Source organism: Apteryx mantelli, chromosome 29 (genome assembly GCF_036417845.1).
Source record: "Apteryx mantelli isolate bAptMan1 chromosome 29, bAptMan1.hap1, whole genome shotgun sequence".
In the NCBI taxonomy this organism is placed as follows: Eukaryota; Metazoa; Chordata; class Aves; order Apterygiformes; family Apterygidae; genus Apteryx; species Apteryx mantelli.
Window position 1 is genome coordinate 3,661,599 of NC_090006.1, and position 21,920 is coordinate 3,683,518.

Sequence of the window (21,920 nt, forward strand, 5' to 3'; positions counted from 1 at the left end):
CTTTCACAATTTATCCCGATTCTTTTTTTCTGGATTAGGCAGCAATCAATCCTTCTCTCTGTGTCTTTTGAGAAACAGGTGAACCTTGTTAACAGCGATCAGTTTCTGGATGCAGTTTCCTCTCCTGCGTTTGAAGGATGATGATACCAGGCAAGACTGAATCAGCATAACTTTTACTTTGCAAGAGGAAAAACTTTTTTTTTTCTATTTGAAGGCATTAAAAACACATAGAACTTAAAAAACAGAAGAAGTTGGTTTTAAAGCTGAACTTTTCCACTTTCTTGGGATTTGTGTGTGTCAATTTCAAAGGCTGCGGTTTTTTTTTCCTTTTCTCCTCCCTCCCCCCAAAAGGAAACTGTTGCTAGTTGGAATAGACTTTTTAAATGTTTGGGATTCAAGATACTTTAGGAAGAGGACCAATTCTGAAAGATAAATCTCTAGGTTCTGAAATGGATTCCGTCAGGTCCTGGGTCAGAAACGTTGGGGTTGTGGATGCAAACGTAGCAGCACAAAGGTAACGGACTGTATCCCCCCCCTTCATTTTTTTTTTTAAAGCAAACCTTTCCTTCACTCCCTGTTGTTGTTTGCATTAGATATTAAATTTTTCTTCTCCCCTTCTGTGCCCCCCACCTCCCAAGTCTTCTGTAGTCAGTGGAAAATTCAAGATAGTACAGCTAGAGCTAGGGACAAGCGTTCCAAAAACGGAGAGCGTCAAGATTTCTAAAAACCAGTGCGGGATCAGATCAGGGGTTTGGATCGTTCTTTCTTTCTTTGCGGCGGCGGCGGCGGGGGGGGGGGGGGGGGAACTGCTTGTACCTAGCGACGCAAACGACTCCTCCCTGCTTCACGCTTTCTGGGTCAGACAGCCGAATAGCAGTTAACCAAGTTAAAATTAACTTAAGAGTAGATATCTCCTTCTTCCCTCAACTCCCCATCTTGTTTCACTTAATTCAAGTGCCTCTAGCTACCGTAGGTATTGGTGAAATCTTAACTGCTGGATCCAAGAGTACTAGCTGACTAAAACAGGCAGGCAGCTCGCAAAGCATGGTTTCGAGTAAAAAGGGGAGTTTGCAGAAAGGAAGAACGTGCCGACAGTTTTGCAAAACCTCATCAGCAGCGCGCAGCCCGTTGCCCGGAGCCCTGTGGGTCCAGGCACTGCGCGGAGCCGAGAACCTACAGGGTTTCTGTTGAACCCGCTTCCAAATCTCCGTGCTCGCTTGCGGGTAGCACCTGAGTGTAGGAAAGATCCCGCCGGCTCTGTAATGCTAGTAAACATACCGAACTGGGATCTTGTCTCTTTTTGCTTGTTTGGGAGTTTGGCTTGGATTTTTTCTCCCTAGCCAAGTCGGCACAGGATCGCTGTTCCAGTCTCTTCTCTTTAGGGACGAGATGATGAAACCGCTTTAAGTAAAATATTTTTCTTTTCCTTTCTCTGTGGGTACCTTTTTAAAAAAAATACATCAGACTAGCCTCGGGAAGGGGAAGGCTGAATCAACCCGGGGAGGAAGTTGTTTTTTTGCTTAATACAGAGATAAGCTAAAAGGCATGTAACGGTGTATGGGACTTCTAACGAAACAGGGGCATCATAGAAACAGTAAATACATGCCCCCACCCACGTCCTGATCAGTGAACAAGGTTTTCCAAGCACCATGGGAGGAGTTGTCAGACTTTTATGAATGTTGATAGATGGTTTAATGAATACGACGGGTAACGATGGGGAGAAAGGAAGAAGGGTTTATTCCTGGTGAAACCGAAAGTAAAAGGAAATGGCTTCTAAGAAGCCCCTAATTCAGGGGAGCGGTGGAAATGCAGCCGCGTTGGGCTGGGTAGTGTCATCGCTTTTTTTTTTTCTTTTTTTTCCCCTCCTTCTTCCAGAGATCCGTAACACAACAAGAGATCCGAGTTCTTACATGCAGAATGAGAGGAAGCCCCGAATTAGGTGCAGTTCTGGCGGATGCGGTTCGCTTGCACTCTACCTGTCTGATAGGAATGGAAATCACAGGGAAACTTTTGTAGTTCTCTGAAAGAGTCAAAGACTTTTTCCAATGCAGTGAAGCGATTTCGGGGATTAAAAAACTGAAGCTGTTCCGACTCCCAACTTGTCTGGCGAAACTATTAAGTGATATGGAGGTGCTCATGTGCACCTATTTTCCCCGCAGTAGGCACAAATCGGCATTAGGGAGAGGAAGGTACAACTAAGTCCACTAACAAGTGTAGCTGCGTTTCGGGGTACTGCAGGCACGCAAAAGCTTTTGAATCATTCCAAGACGGGAAACGTGTGGGAAACGTCACTGCGTTTTCTGCAGTCCGAGACAAGATTTGGGCGAGGGCTAGTTAACTTGAGTTTAAATTCTCTCCATTTAACCTAGAAACGGAAGACCCAGGCATCCGTTCAAATAGGTCAATGACTAAAGACTGCATTGACAAACTTTGCTGCCGAAGAAAGTAGATATCTTGCTTGAAACTAGTTGCTTTCTACCGAAAATGTAGATGAGGGAGTTGACAGTCCGCTTGTAGCAAATGTTTTAAGGTCGCTTGACTTCGTCTAGAAGAAAAGTGACCGAGGCTGGACTGTATAGCACTTTCAGATTCTCTAATAATAAGTTACATGTAATTCTCACCCCGCGCATTGTATTCCAGAAATGAGTATGACAGGTAAGAAGAAAATGGAGGAAGAGCTAAAACAATCATTGCATTCAACCAATCTTTTAAACGTTCAGGATTTGTAAATTTTTCTTGCCCTCGGAGTGTAACTATAAAGATCGAGGCCAAGCTAAAATGAATCTTAGAGTGACGACTTCAAACTTAGGGATTGCCCCTTCGCCCCCCGGTCCCGTGTTTGGCCGCGGCGGCATCCAGCCCTCCCGGCCGTCCTGCTTTGAAAGCCGCTGTGCTTGCCCGCGGCTGTGGGAAAGCGCCAAGGTCGGAATCACTGGTGACAAGTGGTTATTCGTAGCCTAGTGTGGCATTTGCACAAGGTGAATCATTCCCGGCTTTTCTCTGAACGTGTTCTGCCTTTTCTGTTGTTTTGCCATTATCACTGCATAGCCTTTTAATGTCTTTGTCTCTCCCCCCACACCCTGTCCCGTATGTTTCCTCCACAGCGGAGTAGCTTTGTCCAGAGCTCACTTTGAAAAGCAGCCACCCTCCAACTTGAGGAAATCCAATTTCTTTCACTTTGTTCTGGCTCTCTACGACAGACAGGGGCAGCCGGTGGAAATAGAGAGGACAGCTTTTGTGGACTTTGTAGAAAACGATAAAGTAAGGCTTCTTATCTTTCTTCTTCCTCCTTTTTCTCTTCAGATTTGACCTCTTCTCCTTCCCCAGAGAGCTGCTAACCTTTAATACCTGTTGTCTGTGTCCCTAACAAAATACAACCAGCTCTTGGTCAAGGGTTCGGGTGCTTCGGCAGAGCTGCTGCCCTCTGTGTGCTGTTATAGTTAACAGGGTTTGCAAGCCTCAGCTGTATCGGGGAATACAATGGGAATTTGATACATCAATTTAAATTAGTATTAAAAAATTGCATGGGAGTCAAATCCGTTTTTTTTGTACTTGACAGATCTGCCTAGGTACCCTAGCAGAAGTGAAAACTAAACTGTAATATGTCATAGAATCTGTTGAGCTTGATTATATTTCTTAACACTCCAAAGTCAATGGCTGGACTCAAAAAAGCATTTGCTTTTGGATTTTAAATTCATATGTTAAGCACTTCATATTGCTTCATGCTATCGTTGTCTTTTTTTTTCTTTTTTAGTTAAGAACAAGAGTTTTTAATTGTGAAGGGTGCTCATAAATAATTATCTTTCAGGAAATTACAGGGAAAAAATCATCCAAGAAACATCCCAGTAACATAACCTTCAGGAAATAAATATACTTAATGACTCAAAACAGCACTGTTACTAAAAACCAAGAACGCTGAGCCTTCCCACTATCCATCTGCTTTATAGTAACTGACTTGAAATGTACAAGCTCACCTTAGTGTTTGATCTTGAAAAATTTGAGATCATAATAGCAAATAAGGTGGCGAAAAAAGTTCTTGAACTCCTACAGGAAAAGATGTCAGCAGTATTTTGTAGTTTGTCCTGGGTCATTCGGAAGGTTAATATATCCCAATCAGTGAATCCACCTTGCAGAATTTTAATGAACTTCGTTGTCACTTCCGTAATGATTATCAGCTTTTGCATTTTAAATGTGCCAAATAAGTACTGGAAGATATATAGATATATATAGATTTTTTTATTTTTAATTCTCTTTTTCAGGAGCAAGGCAATGAAAAGACAAACAATGGCACACATTACAAACTCCAACTCCTTTATAGCAATGGTGAGTCCCCCTTCCCTGTCACCTTCTGTAGATAGCAAACCAAGGTAAGGTTTGTAGGTGTTGTCACTAGTTTCTAAAACACACGAAAATTCCTTTGCATGATGATGCCTCCTCAGTATGCGAATGGGCTCTGAAGTTTACCTTGCGTTGATGGCCTTGAGGTACATACTTGTGGAAACAAAATAAAATGGTGTTTTCAGAGGATGTTTAGTAAGTCACTAGGTGAAACTAAATGTATTAATTCCTGTGAATGAATGAATTCTTGTGAATATCTGTAACAGTGTTACTTATTACTCTTCTCTCTCGCTCTAGGTGTCAGGACTGAACAAGATCTGTATGTTAGACTCATCGATTCAGTCACTAAGCAGGTAAGCAGAGCTAATATGTGCTGTGCTATCCTGTCCCATCTCATCCTTGCTCTTTCCTACCCCTCACCCTGCGTGTTTTTTTCCTCCTCTGGTATTGCTGGTATTACTGGACCTTAATTTTGAATTTGAAAAATAATATTGAAAAATAATGCTCTCAAATCTCCTCTTTGCCTCTGCTGACTGTAGGTTTTTAACCATTTTCTAATGAGTATTTATGTATAAGCTGCCTTCCCTGCTTAAAAAGACTTTTAGGGAAGGCATTTATTTGCAAGCCATGATGAGCAACGGTAAAAAGACTTCACCTCAAATCTGAATATTATGTCAAATAAGTAATCCCCTAATGCTACTGGTTTACTCATTTTCTTAATTTTTGTAGCCCATAACTTATGAAGGACAGAACAAGAATCCTGAAATGTGCAGAGTTTTGCTCACTCATGAAGTCATGTGCAGGTAAGATGACTTTATTGACAATATATGATTTGCTCAATAAGGCAAAGTTTGCTTCCATAGATGCCAAAATCATCTTTCCATAGAAGATGTAGGTAGGGGGAGTTTTATTTTTGATCAGAGAGACTCTTCCTGTAGGAAGACCTTTTTACAGATGGATAGTATTTAGTTTCAATAGAGTGTGTTTTTTATTTTTTATTTGTTGTTGTTGGGGTTTTTTTGCGCAACAGATTTGCAGACCCCAGGCCCACAGTTTGAGCTACACTATTTTTGTTCTGTAAACTAGGCGTTCTCGTGTGTTGTTTAAATACAGACTTTTCACTGCTTGCTTCTTAAAATATTCCCGCTTACCTTCCTAAAATGGGCAGCATGACTTAAAGATTTTACTTGAAAATTAGAAGGTATTTTTCCTGTAGTTTTCTCTAGCAAAATATTTTAACATTCTTAATTTAATTAACATAATAAATGTTCTTTAATTTTCCTTAGTTTTCCTACTCCCTGAAACCCCAATCAATCCAAAACCTAAATCCTTCCTTTTCATACCTTGTAAGCAATATCTATGGGACTTCCATCATTTAATTAGGAAGACGCTATTTTTAGCATGTAAAGTGAAAATTAGAGGATAAAATGCAGTTGAGGATGTTTTTAATAACATTTGTGCAAGTCTGTAGTTACATGTACCTTATGTATGTACATTGTGCTTCCATGGTAACTTATTACTTTTCTTGTTCTCGTGTAATTAAATTTTTTTCAATACATATAACAATGCAAACAGTCAATGTTCTTATATTAAAATGTGTTAAATTGTGCGTAGAATGTTCTTTCATAAAATGAAAGGCAAAACCAATCTTGACCTTTATTAAACACATTTTGTGATTTATTGTATTAGTGGGAGGGGGTTAAGCTGTTGGACTGAATGTTGCTTCTTTTAACATTGATGTTCACGATAAGTTTTTTTTTTTTTTTTAAAGTAACCTTCTAAATTAATATAGTAGTAAAAGTAGCTTAATTGGATAGGCTTCTTGCTGTCGGGGAAAGTCCTTAGTTTCAGTACTTAAAAGGTTATGAAATAGCTGACATAATGTTGAATACAAGAATTAAGTAAATGTATAGTGTTTATGTATTTATACATGCATTAGATATTTTAGCTTTTGTGCTTTGCTCTAATTAATTAAGAATCTGAGCATTGTTCCTTTTGACCAACTTTTACATATGTACGTACACACATAGCTTATGTTGCGTGTGAGGTATGCATAAGACACACTTTACCATGACCTGTAGATGTAGTAGCAAAGATTAAATGGATATATGATACTTTTTGGCATGTTTAGAAATTACATATTTATTTAAATATATATGCTATCCTTATTGGTGAAAATCTTTACCTCTCTATAACTAGATGAGCATTAGAGAAGAAAAATTTTTGAATTTCTGTGCAGTTGTGTTCCTGTTTGTAATAACAAAATGACAGCATACTTTTTCTCCCCCCTTCCTGGATGGGGATAGGTTCTATTTTAGAAGTTAAGAGATCTCAGCAGAGCTCAAACATCAGCATTCAAGTGTACTACTTCCCATTCAAGTGTACTACTTTAAAATAAAATTCAGTTGGCTTCTTTTTCCTTGCTTCCTCTCACTCTGTCCCTCCACAATAATCCATCCTTTGAAGTATCTTTGAACACTCTGTTCACCTTTTATATACCTGGCTTCCACTGATGCCTATAAACATATTCATGCTTGATTTAAGGTAGTTTTACAAATGTAAACCATTATTCAGATTATACTGAACTCTCCTGCTTGATAGATTAGCCAAGGAAGAATTACAACTCAGGGACTTCCTTTTCATGTAATACACAGATTAGTGAACCAAATCAAAAGCTCCCTGTAACCTAATCAAGACATTTGATTTTAAATGTCTTGTTTTCCTAAAGTATCTCTGAACAGGATGCTGCGTAATCTGAAGCGGCATTCCACATATCACTTTGAATAATGCCAGGGGAATGGATCCAACTCCAGTTAAACTTGACATTTTATTTTATTTCTTTTAAGTACAATAATCAAATCCTCCTCATTGTGTGCTGCTTAAGTGGCAGCATCAATTTTTAACGCCCCAGTTTAGTTTGCATTAGTAACAGTATATAAAAATTTAATGCACTGTACTCAGTCTGCTGTCCAAATTGATGCCTACTGTTTTTAAAAAGAAGGGTCTGTCTGTCTTTCTGCTCCCCTTCTTCCAGTCCTTGTTAGTTGGAGATAGGCTTTTTTTTTTTGCCACCCCCCCCCCCCCCCGGTATTTTTTGTGTATAATCACACATGCAGATATTCATGCTGTATAGAGACAAGTGCATCCAAAACTCTGCATTTTCCACTCAGACAGTGACAGATGCATGCTTAGCAGGAAAGTTGTCTAAATATTGATATGGCTACAACAATCTGTCATACCAATTGAAAGTTAAACTCTCAACTCTCAATAATTAGTGCTTTCAGTGAGCAGCATTATTTATTTATTTGCAGATCTGAATTTTTTCATTTGGGTTATTACAGCCTAATGGGAACTGTTCCTATTAGGTGGGTCTATTGCAAATACGCAGTCTTTTCCCCCCAGTGGTTGGAAAATCAAGGTAAACAGTTTCCTCTCCTGGAATAACTTTTTTTTTCTCTTCATCTTTTTCTTCCAATTATCAACTAAGAGGAAACTAGTTGTTATGCTGCTGCCAGCAACCCCCTATGCCCTCAATGCTCAGAGGGTTAAAAGGTATTATAATTTGAACAGAAGTAGTCTCAGGGCCTACAGCTGGCTAATAACAGAGTTGTATTGAGTGCAAGCAAGCCCCACATCTGTGACTTTCGCCACAAGGCTCAGACTAGACAGGAGCTCTAATCAGCTGGGCCAGGCGGCCACTGGGGCCTGTGTCTTTATCGGCCAGATGGTGTGAATTTAGACACTTTTGTTATGCAATTGCAGGGAGGAGTTGGGGAGAAGAAAACAAAACAAAGGCCACCATGCTGTGAGCTTATTTGAGTTTGAAATTAGAGACAGATTTTTGGGGGGAGTGGGGGGGGGGCGAAGGGAGGGAAGTTGAGGGCTGAATTTTAAAACCATTTTAGTCAAGTGTGAGGCGAGGGAAAAGGGTGCAAGTTCTCCTCTGACATGAGCCTTCTGGGGTATTCAGTTTGTAGATCTGGCATCGAGCGTGATGGCTTTTTGGTCTGCCTTGTTTTTATTTTTTTTGTGGGACTGTTCATAATGTAAGCCATAATTTTTCATGTGTAGATCTCATTAGAAGGGAAAGTAATACCACTCATAGTGTAATAAGAAAAGGTGTAGAAAAGAAAAGTATTTGGCCTTGATATTCTTTTAAGCAAATGAGTACCTCTGAAGATATGTTCCTAAGACACTGTTGTATCAGAAGCTTAAATATGGCTAAAGTCATGACATTAATTTTCTTTAAGTGAGTGTTATAGGCTTGATCCTGGACCACCAGAGTTTGGGATTTTTGCCACTGACTTAAATTGGAATGGGTCAATTATGTTACAGGTAGCACTTGTAAAACAAAGCCAGTGGAAATATTAGTACTTGAATACTGTGATGAAATACTTGGAGACAGTGGTCTAACGATTTGAGAGGTACTTTTACTAGAGCTTTGGCCTGAAATATCCTTAATCTGTAAAAACACTCTGGTTTATGTGTAGACTACTCATTCACTGGAAAAAAGCGACTGTTTTCCCTAATAAAGAGAAAATGTTTCATATATTTTGGGGCTCAAAAAGTGTTATGGTCAAAGGGAAATGATCTAGTAATCTAGCAAAAATCTGTTTTCCAAATGAGGAGTGATAAGAAAGTGGATATTTGTAAAATGTTTGGAAGACTTTAGCTGTAAACTACAGTTTTAAAAGGAAATTTTTTAAGTATTACTAAATGTAAAGTTCATAACTTTGATAATTGTGCAAACTAAAATAAAACAAGATACGCTAATTTTGGAACCCAGACACATTGCACTCCAATCCCACATTATTCATTCTAAACACTTACTATGCAAGGAAATGGCAACCTCCCTGGGAAGTGCATATGAGCTGATGAGATGTGGTGGAGGTAGTACCAGTTTATTCTGCCTAAACATTACTGTGGTGTGATGCAGTCAGATGTATTCTTGTTATGACCATCTGCATAACTTATATGACTAAAGGATATCTCTTTTAGTATTATTGCAAAGAGAGGAAATAACTTCTGTTTCAGCTAGCCGTAAAAAATATAACACCACTACAAAAATATTTAAAAAATTGAGTTCCTTTTGTTGTTTATTATAGTGGCATGTTACGTTGGAAACCAACAAGGTTTTGTTCCTGGTGGTATTTCCAATGCAATGAAATATTGGACATGTCAAAAGTACATGCCAAATTTATATTCTTCTAAGTGAAGTTTTTTTTTTTTCTTTTTCTATGGAAAATAATACTTTACATCTTGTTTTTTATTACAAAAATATGCAATTCTTTATAAACAGTCATAAGGCAGTGAAACGCATAAGACATACTTAAAACAAAGTTAGGAGTCGGAGGGAGTGGGGAAATTCTTAGCTAGCGTGAATTATCATAGCTTCACTGAAGTCAATGGAGCTATGACAATTTACAGCAGCTAGAGGGTCTGCCCCAGGGATTTTTAAATATTTAGTGTATCTTCTTATTTTAAAGGGACTAACGTTGATGAATAAGTGCAGGTTGGAGGCGAAGGGAATGTAGAAATGTTGAAACAGAACTGCTATTCAAATAGATCTGCTAGTTGTATCATCTTGTGGGCAATTTCAACTTGCAAAGGGGAAGTTCCTGGCACACTGTAACTTATGGATAAATGCATTTGAAAATTTTCATGCCTAAAGGAGTGGTTTTTTTTTTTTTGTCTAAACACTTATTTCAGGTATTTATAATTGAATATTATGCATTTCAAGAAAAAAGCTACTCTATCATATTTTGTACTACCTTCAGTGAATTCAAGCATTTTAGCTTTATATATATTTTTTTTAACTGCTCTGGTTGCAATTTTTCCTAGGTGGAAAGCAGTGGGATTCAGATTGGCTTAAGAATTTCACAAATGTATTCAGCCCCCATACCACTGTACAGAAAACTAAACTATCTCCTGATTCTGTAGGTGTAAATTTGAACAAATTCAGAATGTGATAAACTTAATTTGGAATGGCATTTGTGTAACTGAGGGCATAATCTGATCTAGTGACTTTTGAAGCCTGCGGAAATTCTGGTACAGAATATACTTAAAAGTTCCATGATTACACTCTTTAAGTTTTGTCTTCCTCCTTCCTTCCCATGTTAGGTTTTGTCAGAATAAACTATCTGAGCACTGAGACAGCTTAAAACTTCTAACAGATTTTGTTGCTATAAGATAAATTTTTAGAATGGAGAGAGAAATTCAGACCAAGGACTGCTTTTTAAATATATTAACTTTTGGTACTCAGCTGGAGTAATTGAAGGGAACATCACTCTTGTTTACAAGTGTATCAGTGGAAATCGAATAATGATCTGTCTCTTGATTTTTCTTGAAATGGGGAAAAGAGATGCAGTGGTTTAGTTCTTTTTTCCCTAAATACAATTTAATTCAGTGGGAGTGAAGAATGCTGAATAGCTCCTGAGAGTGGGTTGTATTATTCTGTGCTGTCTCATGATATATATGTATGTATGTGTGTATGTATACACACATACATATATATATATACACACACACATACAGAGTCTTTGTGTACGTGTGCATGCACATACATAGATGTGGATACAACATGGAAATCATTCTGCAATGTGTACCTCATTGCAAGCTCCTCAGGACAGCAGCATTATCTTGCGTTTTCTTGCCAGAACAGATAAATTTGTTTATTTTATCTGAGATATAGGAGCAGTAATTTTTAATCTTAATAAATGCGTCCAAATTATATTGTAAACTTATCAGAGATAGTTACAATTTCTGTACAATCATGCAGGTGGCCACACAATCAAAAATAGGTATAAATGTAAGCTTAATATTCAGGGCTTATCATCACTGAAACAATTTCAGAGATTTAGAGATGAAATTCCAACCTGAAAACTTTCTCTTCAGATCCTTAATACAATCTAACTGTATGTTCAATTTATTTTTTTCACTGGTGTTATTATACAGCTGAGGTTTTCTGTGAGCATATGAAACTTCAGGGTTACTTTATATTTAATAAACAACAAATCAGATATTATAATATAATAAACCAGTAGGTTGCTTATAGTCAATTTTAACACCTTATTTTAATGGACTTTTAACCATACACACGATTCTCATGTCTGTAATGTGGTTATAACATCTGTTAATCATTTATAAATCCTTTATAAATAGAGCCTTAGTCTAAAGTGTGACCATATTGCTGTTCATTTTGGCTCAGAATTTCAAAAAAGACTAAAGGGAGCCAAGTGCCAAACTCCTGCTAAAATAGACCAGGATTTGGGCACCCAATTCCCTCAGTTCTTCTCCATTCTGGAAATCCTAGCCAGAATTTTCTCAGCCGCTTTTCTAGGCATGTATTGAGTCCTGAAGTTTGCCAAACAAGACTTTTAGGTGGTTGCTTTGCTATCAACTGTCACAGTAATTCTTTAATCATGGTTTTCTTCCTCTCTCTAGTCGGTGCTGCGAGAAGAAAAGTTGCGGCAACAGAAATGAGACTCCCTCTGACCCCGTGATCATTGACAGGTAGGAAATGAATCCTCATTTTTCCAAAAAAGCAAACCCAAACTGTTGTGTGTGCTTTGAGGCAGCTGAGGGTCTTGATGGTTATCTGTTAGCCTCTGCTGTTCTTAGATATCTGTGCTTCATGATTCTTTATAAAAATGCTAGCCTAAGAACTGGTTACCTTTAGTCCATCTGGGTTTACCTTGACAGAATTGTTGATTCTTTTTGTTTTGTTTTGTTTTTTAATGATATTTTGCATGTGTATCATTTTAATTGTGACCAAATATTCTATGTATGCGTCTCTGAATGTTGTCTGCTTGCCAGGGATATGATCCAACTGGATCACTAAAACAGATAAAGCTTTGAGCAGCCTGGCAGCTTCATTAATATTCTTTAACAAAATAACCATATTTTTGTAGAAATATAGGGAGGAAGGAAGGCATGATGACAGAAGTGGAGTGCATTAGCTGGGCTTAAAACTGATAGTTTTGGGATTGCCATCAATTTTATGCAGAACAGCAGCTTCATATATTACTCAGTTCCAGATCCAGTCCTAGGTTCTGCTTGTCAGTTTCTGGGTGAAAAACACAAACGGGGGAGAACAACAGTTGGTTAAATCATGAAATGATGTATTCAAAATTGACAGTGTTTGTGGTAGCTTAGGAAACTAGCCTGTGGAACTCTGCCACAACGTGGTGTTTAAGATCTGAAAATCAGCAAGATTCAAAAAGGAAAAACGAGAATACACAGAGCTGTTTCAAAAAGAAATGCCACAACCAGGATCTCCAGAAGGAGAATAGTAAATAATGAAAAGTCAAGAAGAAATCTTTTCCCCCAGATAGATTATTCTGTAGTAACTGTTTACAGAGTTTCTTTTCCCTGGTACTGGTTGCCAGTGGAAAGCCAGTGCTGAAGTGGATGGATTGAAAGCTTGGTTTTTATGTCTGTATGTATCATTAATGTTCTATCTACATTCCAATAAGCATTAATTGACATTTTTATGAATTTGTTTTGGTATTCAGAATGGTCAGGGTAGTTTGAATAAAGATCTACAATTATTTCCTGCAGTTTTTCATCACAAAGTTAATCTAAATCCTTTTGGAACTTCTGCTGTTGTGATGGTGGGATCTTCCCCTCCCCTTTTTCACCTTTATTCTTGTCCTTGCAAATTGTGGTTGGGTAGAAAGCTAGGAAATCTGGCAAACCATAATTGGGCCAGTTTTGTTTGTCCCATCTCTCCCCCTGCCCCCCCCCCCCCAAACTAGAAGCAGAAGTCCTAGACATGCCATCTTGACCTTTCCTTTGCAATTTTTATCCTGATTTTGGCTGTGTTGATGTTTGCTATTAATCTGCATTTGGGAACTTTCCAATTTGAAGTCTGAATTTTTCTAAGGCTTGTTTTGCTGCTGGAGAAGCAGCATAGCATAAGACAGTGTATTGGCTTATACATTAAGACCATGAACCATGAAAGCGGGAGGGCCTACCACTAACTGAATTTGTCATCTTGAGCAAGCTGTCCATTCTCATGCGAAATGAGGATTCTGCTGCTTTCTAGAGGGATTTGAGATTTGTTAATGTAAAATGCAATGGAAGTGAAACCATTGGAGAGAGAGAGAGAATAGGATTATTCTTTTTAACAACCGTCTGCAAAATATGCATCACAAGTCATCTGTGTGGATAGTGAGTCTTAAGCTTTCCTAACTCGCTCTAAGTCTAGAATTTTCACTGAAAACTCCCCTGCCAACAGCAATAAGGGTTCTACCACTTGCACGGAAGTATCCTCTAGGTTGAATTTGGCTGTTACTTGTTGAGTATCAGTTCCTCCCCTCCATCTCTCTTTGTCTGTGTGTGTGCCTCTTTTTCTGGAAATCGCAGGTGAAATCTAGAGTCCAGCAGGGGTGGTGGTAATAAGGTAGATGACAGAAATAAGGGGGGTTGCCTGTTTAAAGCTTTTTTCCCTTCGTTTTAAAGGTGGAATCACTAAACTGGGTTTTGGCCCCAAAGGAAAGAAACAAATACAAATCTGCACTGCGGTCTGGAGGTGGCATGGTTTAGTGAACAGTGCAGTGAATAGAGAAGTCACAGCTACATCTTTTTTTCTTTGTTCTACCACTGATTGGTAGTGCAGCATCAAGCAAATGACTCCCTTTTCTGTGCAGTTATTTCTATTCCACTATTTTATCCAGTTAAATAAGTTTTGAGGAGTAAGAGGTAATCCTGTGTATTGCATCTTATTTAACATATGTAATGCAAATATAACAACAAAGCTATGTTGCACATATCTGTTCATAGAGGAACTTATCTACTCTGTTATCCTGACGCATTTCCACAGCAGTAAGTACAACTGCTTCAGAGTTAAACTAAACAGTCCCCTCTCCCAAGGTATAATCAATGTGACTAATCCTTCTGTCTTTCAAACAAAAACCTCTGTTAGAGAGCAGTTTGTGTTCTGGACTAGCTTGGGAATGTGGGCAGCAGTGTTCTTTTTTTATTTAGGGTGACTTTATATGGCTTCTTAGGAAGAAAACATCTATGCTTAACAACTCAGTCATAGGTGGAGTATCATTTTTGAAGTACAACTTGCATCCCTCTGCAATCATGCAGCCCAATAAATATGGCAAAATTTTATGCATATTTTGCATCTTTTTATTCTAAGTACTTTCTTGTCAGTTCTGTGTTAGCTTCATGGTGGGTTTTTCTTTATTTATTTTTAAAGAAAGCCTGTAGTTCATTTTAAACTGTAAGTGGAGTTTTTTCATGGTTTGAAATGACAGGTAAATGTAGAATTTGTCTTGTAACAATGCAGTTGTTATATTGTAGTATGTCTTTGTTAGGAAGAAAATCATGTACTTGAAGGAAGCTATTTGGAATTTGAAAGAAATGAGCTGAGCTGCACTTAAAGAAATTGCAAAGGTGGTAACAGATATACAAAGGAAGTACATGCAGGCACTGAATCTGCTTAAACAGGACCAGTTACCATACAGCAACAAATTTTTGTGGTATGGTTGTTTCAGAAATGTACTGAAGCCTCTCCTGCCAGTGCAAGTCTTGAAACAGGCCTTCTTAGTCAACTTACAGGCAAAATAAAGCTTTAAAATCTGTTATGTCAGCTGGACTTTCCAAAGGAGTCTAAGAAAGTGAAGTGGGTGTTTCTTCAAACTCCTTGGGAAGATCTGTCAATGCCTCAGAGAAAGAATGCCCTTTCCTGGGGCGAGTGCATAGGAGGCTACCAAACATTAGCAGAATTCGAAGGATAAGATGAGCAAAGTGGGATCAGCCACACATGACAGAGCATTCAAAATGCAGCAAAAACATAAGATTTTCTTACAAGGTGATGCTCAGAGTATTGTACTGGTTTACCTGTTTAATGTTAGAGGCATAACTTACTGTGTTTGCTGAATCATGAATTTTGTGTCCTGTTTAAAAAGGAAGAAATAGTTCAACGGGGAAAAAAAAGGTCAGCCATGTTGTTGTTGTTGCTGTTGTGTGTTCGTTTTTTTTTTTTCTTCCTCTTGAATGAATTCCAAAAGTTTTTATGCTGAACAAAACATTGCCGCTGTGACCTTTGCTCTGGGGACTAGATTTAGATACTAAGAACCTTGTAGTTATTTTTCCCTTTACTGTTGGATACTAGCATTTTTCTAATGAAATAGGAATTTACCATCTTCTCTCCCCTCTTCCCCCCCCCCCCCCCAGCAAATAAATATCCATAGGTTGCAATAGACTACTCAGGTTCCTGCAAGCTTAAGCTGACCCAGAATCTTCTAAAGATTCTTTTTCACCTCACTAGTGAAAAGTGTATATCCAGCAAAACACTGCAGAGATGTACTATTAGAGACAAGGAGGTATGCAGTGCGTGCATGGGTGCAAGGAAGTACAGGAAGACTTACTCCTCTTCTTTGCCTGAGTCCACAGTTGTGTATGTTCACTTTCCTGAAGGCAGATAAATTTGTTTGGACAAGGATAAATATGAGTGTGTTGTTTTTTGGCTACGTGCTCTGTCTGTGAAAGATAGGCTGGCTTTTGGTTTCTTTACCAGACTAAATCTTGGACTGATACACGAACATCCATTTCTCAACGTTTGGAATATTGTGCACAGTGTTTTTTGGAAATAAGAATGGGTAAATTATGTCTGTGGACCATTTTCTGGTTTTCGGCATTCTGGCTGTGATGTGAAGTAGACTGCTGATTTACACCAAGGTAATTCAGATCAGAAAGATCAGAATCTGACTTCAGAATGCTTGCTCTGCTTTAAGAGCTGTGATAGATCTCAAATGCTGTGATGCTGCTATTGCAGGCATCAACAGGCAGGAACCGACATAACTCCACTGGAACATAGGCCTGGAAGGCCTGTCTTACCCACCTGACAGGAGAATAGGTAATGAATGTTTAGTCCAGAAGCATTTGCAAAATACGCACTCTAGGGTTTTTTTGTTCTGGCATGTTCCCACAGTGTATCACAGCAGTGGTAGATTACCAGTGATCTTAATTTCTATTTTATCCTGTCTTCCTGCTTAATTTTTGAAATTAGAACCTGTGATTTTGGTAGCTTTATGAGACTTCAGAAATGTAAATGTAAATGTTTTTTTTTTTTTTTTTTTCTCATGGTTGAAGTGGTTCTTCCCACCGTTCCTTGTAGTTAACGGAATTTACAGTGTTATCTTTGCCTGCTAAGGTTTTCTCCTTCACTGTTGAAATTGTTAGACAATGATATAGAGTGAATGGTGTGGGGTGGCTGACAGAAAGAACCATGGAAGGCTTATAAGTTCTTACTTTTGAAAATGATACTTCCCAAATGAAAACTGTGTTTTGGCACATCTATATTATCATTATGTAATTTACTCCCCCTCCCCACCCCCCCTGTCCTGGTGTGCAATTAGAAAGAAATTTGGTCTTATGATTAAGAGGTCAGGAACACTGCAAGTAAGTTTAATTTCTTGTTTTACTGCAGATTTTCTCTCTTGTATGTGACCTCACCTCATCTATCAAATGGGAATAATTCTCCTTTTCATGCTTTGTGTTGCTTGTAGGTTTAAGCTCTTTGGAGCAGGGCTATCACTCTGTGCACTTGTTACCCTTAGTGCTTTACCTAGTTTACTGAAGCTGTGATCTAATTGAAGTCTCCAGGGTACTGGCGAGAACTGGGTGACATTTTGTTGGCTGAACAGCTTATTTGCTTGTTAATTTTTTCTTGCCTCTAATAAAAGAGAAATAGTCAAAAGAAATTTCTATTTAGTTCAAACAAAAGGTCTTAATTCACTTAAAATTACAGAATGTAAATGGGATGGAAGTGACTTTTTGTTACTACAGGGAGAAATTACTTGCAACAGCACTGCAAAATGTGAATATAACCTCTGTACAGCATGTAGCTGGCTGTCTTTCTCTGTGTTTCTCTGTGGTTTTACTATGTGGAAGCTCTCGAGTCCTCCACCATCATTGAGCTGATGGAATGAGGTCATTTAGCTCAGAGTCATGCTTTCAGAAGCAGAGATCCTGGGTTCAATTCCCACTAGTGATAACCCAAACTCTTCTTAATTGTCCTGTAAAGAATCTCATGTGTTTTGTTGCCCCCCCCCCTTTTTTCACGCTACTGAGGCAGGGGATGTTGTGATGAATGGGATTTGAGTGAACTGCTGCGGTGTGTGGAATATTACCTTGGTTAGAGACATGCCCTAACCAGTGGGTGGAGGCATGGGGCCAGAGCTGCAGCTGGGGCCAGCAGTGCAACATTGACTTGTACCAGCTGAGCACTTGGCACTGTGGTTGCAGTAGATGGTGAACTATAATGCTGGTCAGCTGACACAAGCTGTAAATATCTAGCCTTTTATTAATATTTTTAAAGAAATACCCCGAACCACAAATTGGTGACGCTCTTGTTAGCATCTCTAAAAAGAAGCTGAAGAGAGTGGATTACTTTCTTGTACCATAAGGGCCCTTCCGTTCAAAGCACAAATGGGGCCACATGGATGGAGATTTTCTTCCCTGCTGATATTCCTGCCCTACCTGCTGTATAGATAAACAGAGGACTGAACTCTCCCGGGCTGTCTGTCTGGCACATTTCACAAGCACTATAACTCACTTCAGGAAAGACAGCCGTTGCCAGGCTTAAGCATTTTGACTATGCCACTATGGTGTCCATGCTGCGTGTTAAAGTGCTCTGCGTGAGATGACCACATTAACAGGATTGGGCTTTGTGTCTTCTTGCCCTCCCCCTGTTCCCCCGTTCCTTCTCCACAGAAAAGGCAAAAGGGCATATAGGTTAGCTTTCATTTTCACTCCTATCTCTTTGAAGGATCTGACTTGAAATAAGTGCAGACTTTTGGCTCTTCTCATTTTTTCTCTTAATCTCGGCCTTTCAAAAAGGACTTTATCCCTTCCATCCCCCTTTCCTGCTGAACCCAAAAAGTATACGCAAGGATATTTCCTAATGCTTGGAGGTAGAACCATGAATGGAAAGACCGGGATCAAATTTCCACTGATGCTTAAAGTGACAGGACAAGTCACGTAACTCTGTGCCTCAGTTTCACCCCTTAATGAAAAATGTTAGCAATTACCTGTATAAAGTGCTTGCAGATCCTTGAATAGTATTATTTTTGTTTTTCATGTTTCTACTGCAAGGCAAATTTCCAATACATGGTGCACTTGGAATTGTTCTTGTTCTATTCTATTCCCCTTACTCCTTGTGAGCCTGCCAAGGTGGAATAAACGTCTCGAATCTGCTGCTGCTGTGGGGTGAAGCTAGGAGCCGCCGATAGACGCAGCTCTCTTCAGCTTCCCACATGCTCCAATTCCCCTTTCAAAGCCTCCAAAACCCACAATGATCTCTTCACTTGTCCTAGGGAGTCAAAGTCCTTTGTTCACTGCTAAATCCTGCTCTCCTGCAAAGAGCTGCTGTTGTGCCATCTGTCTCTTTATGAATTTTTTAGTAGACTGGATGTTTGTGGGGAGTCAGTAACTTAAAGTGCACTATCCTAGCCATTTTGACAAGTGGTTCTCTTAGTGCATTTTCTTTCTTTCTTTCTCTCTTTCTCTCTCTCTTTTTTTTCTTTTAGGCCAGCCCAAAATTTTCTTACTAGTTTGCAGTCCAAAGCATCTTGAAATCTTCAAAGTGTGTGGTCATGTAGGCTTGTAAGCAGGGCAGACTGGAGGCTAGTTTTGTCACTTAATTTTTTTTTTTTTTTTAATGTAGACAGACAACCCATTTTCCAGCAAGCTGGTGATTCAAAAAAAGGATAAATATCTCATTGAATGAGTGTGCTAGAAAAAGGAAGAATGGACCAGTGGTTAAGGAACTAGCTCGAGCTATGGAAGTCCAGGGTTCTGTTCTTTTCTCTCCATTGCAAGCTTCCTGTATTACCCTGAGCATTCATATAGTCCCTGTGCTTCAGTTCCTTGCCAATAAAATAGGGATAAGTGCATGCTTTCCTATCTTTCATCAATAACATGAGGACAAATATGCTGAAGATTGAAGTGTGGAAATACTATGGTGATACGGGAAACTGTTGCCATTAGGGTGGAGATTGTTTTGGAATGATTTAAAAAGTTATTCTCCCCCCAGACTATTAGTTGCTGCCCTGTGGGCTGAAGGGTGCTGCTTCTGAAACTGAGCCAAAAATAAATGAGATTAGTTTAAATCACTGCTGATTTCAGGCACAGATTTATTAGGGAGCTAACAGAACTGGAACCTCTTTTCTCCAAGCTTTATGGATGTGTGCTCCTAGCCATGTGAGGTCATTACATGACTGTGCAGCCATTTTGTCCTCAATGCACTTGACATGAGCTCTGTGAATGAAGAATGCTTACCTTTTTGGCTATGTTAGACTGAAACACAATGTTAGAAAAGGGGGCTGTGGGGAAAAAAAAGTAATGGGTGAGTCTCTTAACCAGTAGTGATTCTTTTAGTTCCAATAAGTCTGCAACTGGAATAGCCAGCACATATTCTGTTTTCTGAACAGCAAGATGAACATGGCTAAGTCTGAGCTAGGATGTATTATATATAATTTAAAGAAATAAAATATGACTATTGCTACTGCTGTGTAGAGGCCTTAAGAAAATAAGTCTAATGAAGACAAGACCCAAAGGATTTTAGCAACTCTGCATGAATCAGATATGCTTCAACGATGCTTTAGTACAGTTTGGATGGCAAACATGGATGAATTCCAGCCTTGTTAGATTAGTTGTACTTTAGCTGAGATAAAAAACATTGATGGTGTTGGCTGGGTTAATCCTGACTGGACAATGCAAAGTTAAAACACTGTGTGTGGGGAAAAATCCTTTTCTCCATTTAAATTTATTGGAGTTTTGTCACTGCAATAGGAGGAGAATTTTATCCAGTCTAATTGCTGTGTTCTCATAAACAGCAAGTGAAGAGGTTAAATGCCTGCACAGGCAGCATAAGCAATCTCAAAAGGACAGATGACATAGCAATGTGGAGTCATTAGAATCAATGAATTTAGTAGCAGTAGGGAGGAAAATGGAATAAACTTTCCCATGAATTAAAGTGCCGCTGGGAATAGAAGCTGATGTTAAGTCCACTATGCAAACAACACAAAAGAAATTATGTGCATGTGGAGCAGTAGTATATGGCATGGGATCTCTACAACCCAACATTTGGAAAATTGGTTAGCATTCCCCTGGATCCATTTGCACTCATTATTGAACATGCCAATATTCCAGAATAATTTCATCCTAATGAAAGCATCCTCTGTGTATTTGTGACCTAAAATAGTCTCCCTTATCACCTTTCCACTCTTCTTGGCCTCTGTCTAGACCCTGTTTTATGGACTTGTCACTTCATCTGCCCTAACATTTCTTGTTACTGCCTCTTGCTTCCCTTTTGAACCTTTTGTTTCTGTCCATCCCTTCCTTGTGTGTTTCTGACACCATCTGTTTCTGGTAGGATCTCACATACTTTCCACCCTGTAAACATCCCAGGATTTCAGCCTCTCTGAAGTGAGCTGCTTCACTTACGAAGAAGGCCTTCCAAATAATGCGTGGTGTCTGTTTCCCACTCTCAGACAGCTTATGAAATAATTTCTCTCCCACTCAGAACATCACCCAAAGTCTTTGTAAAATGAGGACAAGGTTTAGATTAAAAGTGCTCAAGTGTCTGAAACTCACTTAAATCAGTTGGATCTGGGCTCATAATTTTAAAGATATTAAATGCTTATGTGACTTGCTCAAGATCATATAGGTCTGTGATACAGTGAGAAGTCGAATCCAAGGTGTGTTCCAGGCTGGGTCATGTAAGCATGTCCTGGAACAGCATTTCCTCCAAGTGTAATTCACATTCCTATCTTTCTCATTTGATTTGGAGCTCTAATGGGCTGCTGTTATCCAAGCCATCTCTCTTTCTCTCTCCTTTTTTTTTTTCCCTCTCCCTTCCCTCCCCATCTTCTCCTCTTCTCTGTTAATTTCCTTCCCAACTGAAGAGCCCCATGCTTATTTCTCTGTGGGCGTCCCATTTATAACTCCATGTTCGGTGGCTTTTCCTTCAAGTGGAGTCCATTGAGCTTGTAAATTGTATTGGATCAGTGAGCCTATAATGAGGCTGCTAAGTCCGAACAGTGCAAGTCTGCTGGGATTTTATTGTTCATAAAGCTTCTTCCCTGGGGAGTGATGGAGCCATTAGGTGTGTGCTGTGTTTAATATTTGGTCATGACAGGAAGCAATAATTTTCTATCTTTTACTGTGGTTCTTGAGCTGTTTTTAAGCAGTCAGCTTATTTGAGTCTCAGTGATTGTGAACCCATTAGGCAAAGGGCGCTGCTTGTTCCTCTGTGGATTTGCATCTTTCTTACAGAGGCTATTTAAATAAAATAGAATAAAAAGTAGCAACTTATTGCCCTGTGGTGGCCTTTAATCACAGTCTTGCCCCTCTCATGAACTCCCAAATGCTGTCGCACCTGACAGGAGATGGCTTATAGCTAATTTCACCAGATGATGGCATTTCTCACGCTGAAGAGATTTTGTATTTACACCAGCAGAGAACAACAAGCAGGGCTCCTATTTGTATGACGCTTTATGGATTTCAGGATTTATCTTATTCTTGTGGAAATCCATATCAAAACTTTCTTTAATTTCAGCAGAAGC

The 21,920-nt window shown here is 39.1% G+C and overlaps 1 protein-coding gene across 1 annotated transcript in view; it reads left to right on the forward strand.

Annotated features, from left to right (window-relative positions):
* The first annotated feature begins 330 nt into the window (after positions 1 to 330).
* Positions 331 to 21,920, forward strand: part of EBF2 (EBF transcription factor 2) — a 142,275-nt gene continuing 120,685 nt past the window's right edge. Inside the window, exons 1-6 of the mRNA XM_013954424.2 lie at positions 331 to 514; positions 3,105 to 3,261; positions 4,260 to 4,323; positions 4,636 to 4,691; positions 5,068 to 5,141; positions 11,782 to 11,850. Coding sequence (XP_013809878.1) covers positions 384 to 514; positions 3,105 to 3,261; positions 4,260 to 4,323; positions 4,636 to 4,691; positions 5,068 to 5,141; positions 11,782 to 11,850 — 551 coding nt within the window. The 5' untranslated portion in view covers positions 331 to 383. The remainder of the gene's footprint in view (positions 515 to 3,104; positions 3,262 to 4,259; positions 4,324 to 4,635; positions 4,692 to 5,067; positions 5,142 to 11,781; positions 11,851 to 21,920) is intronic.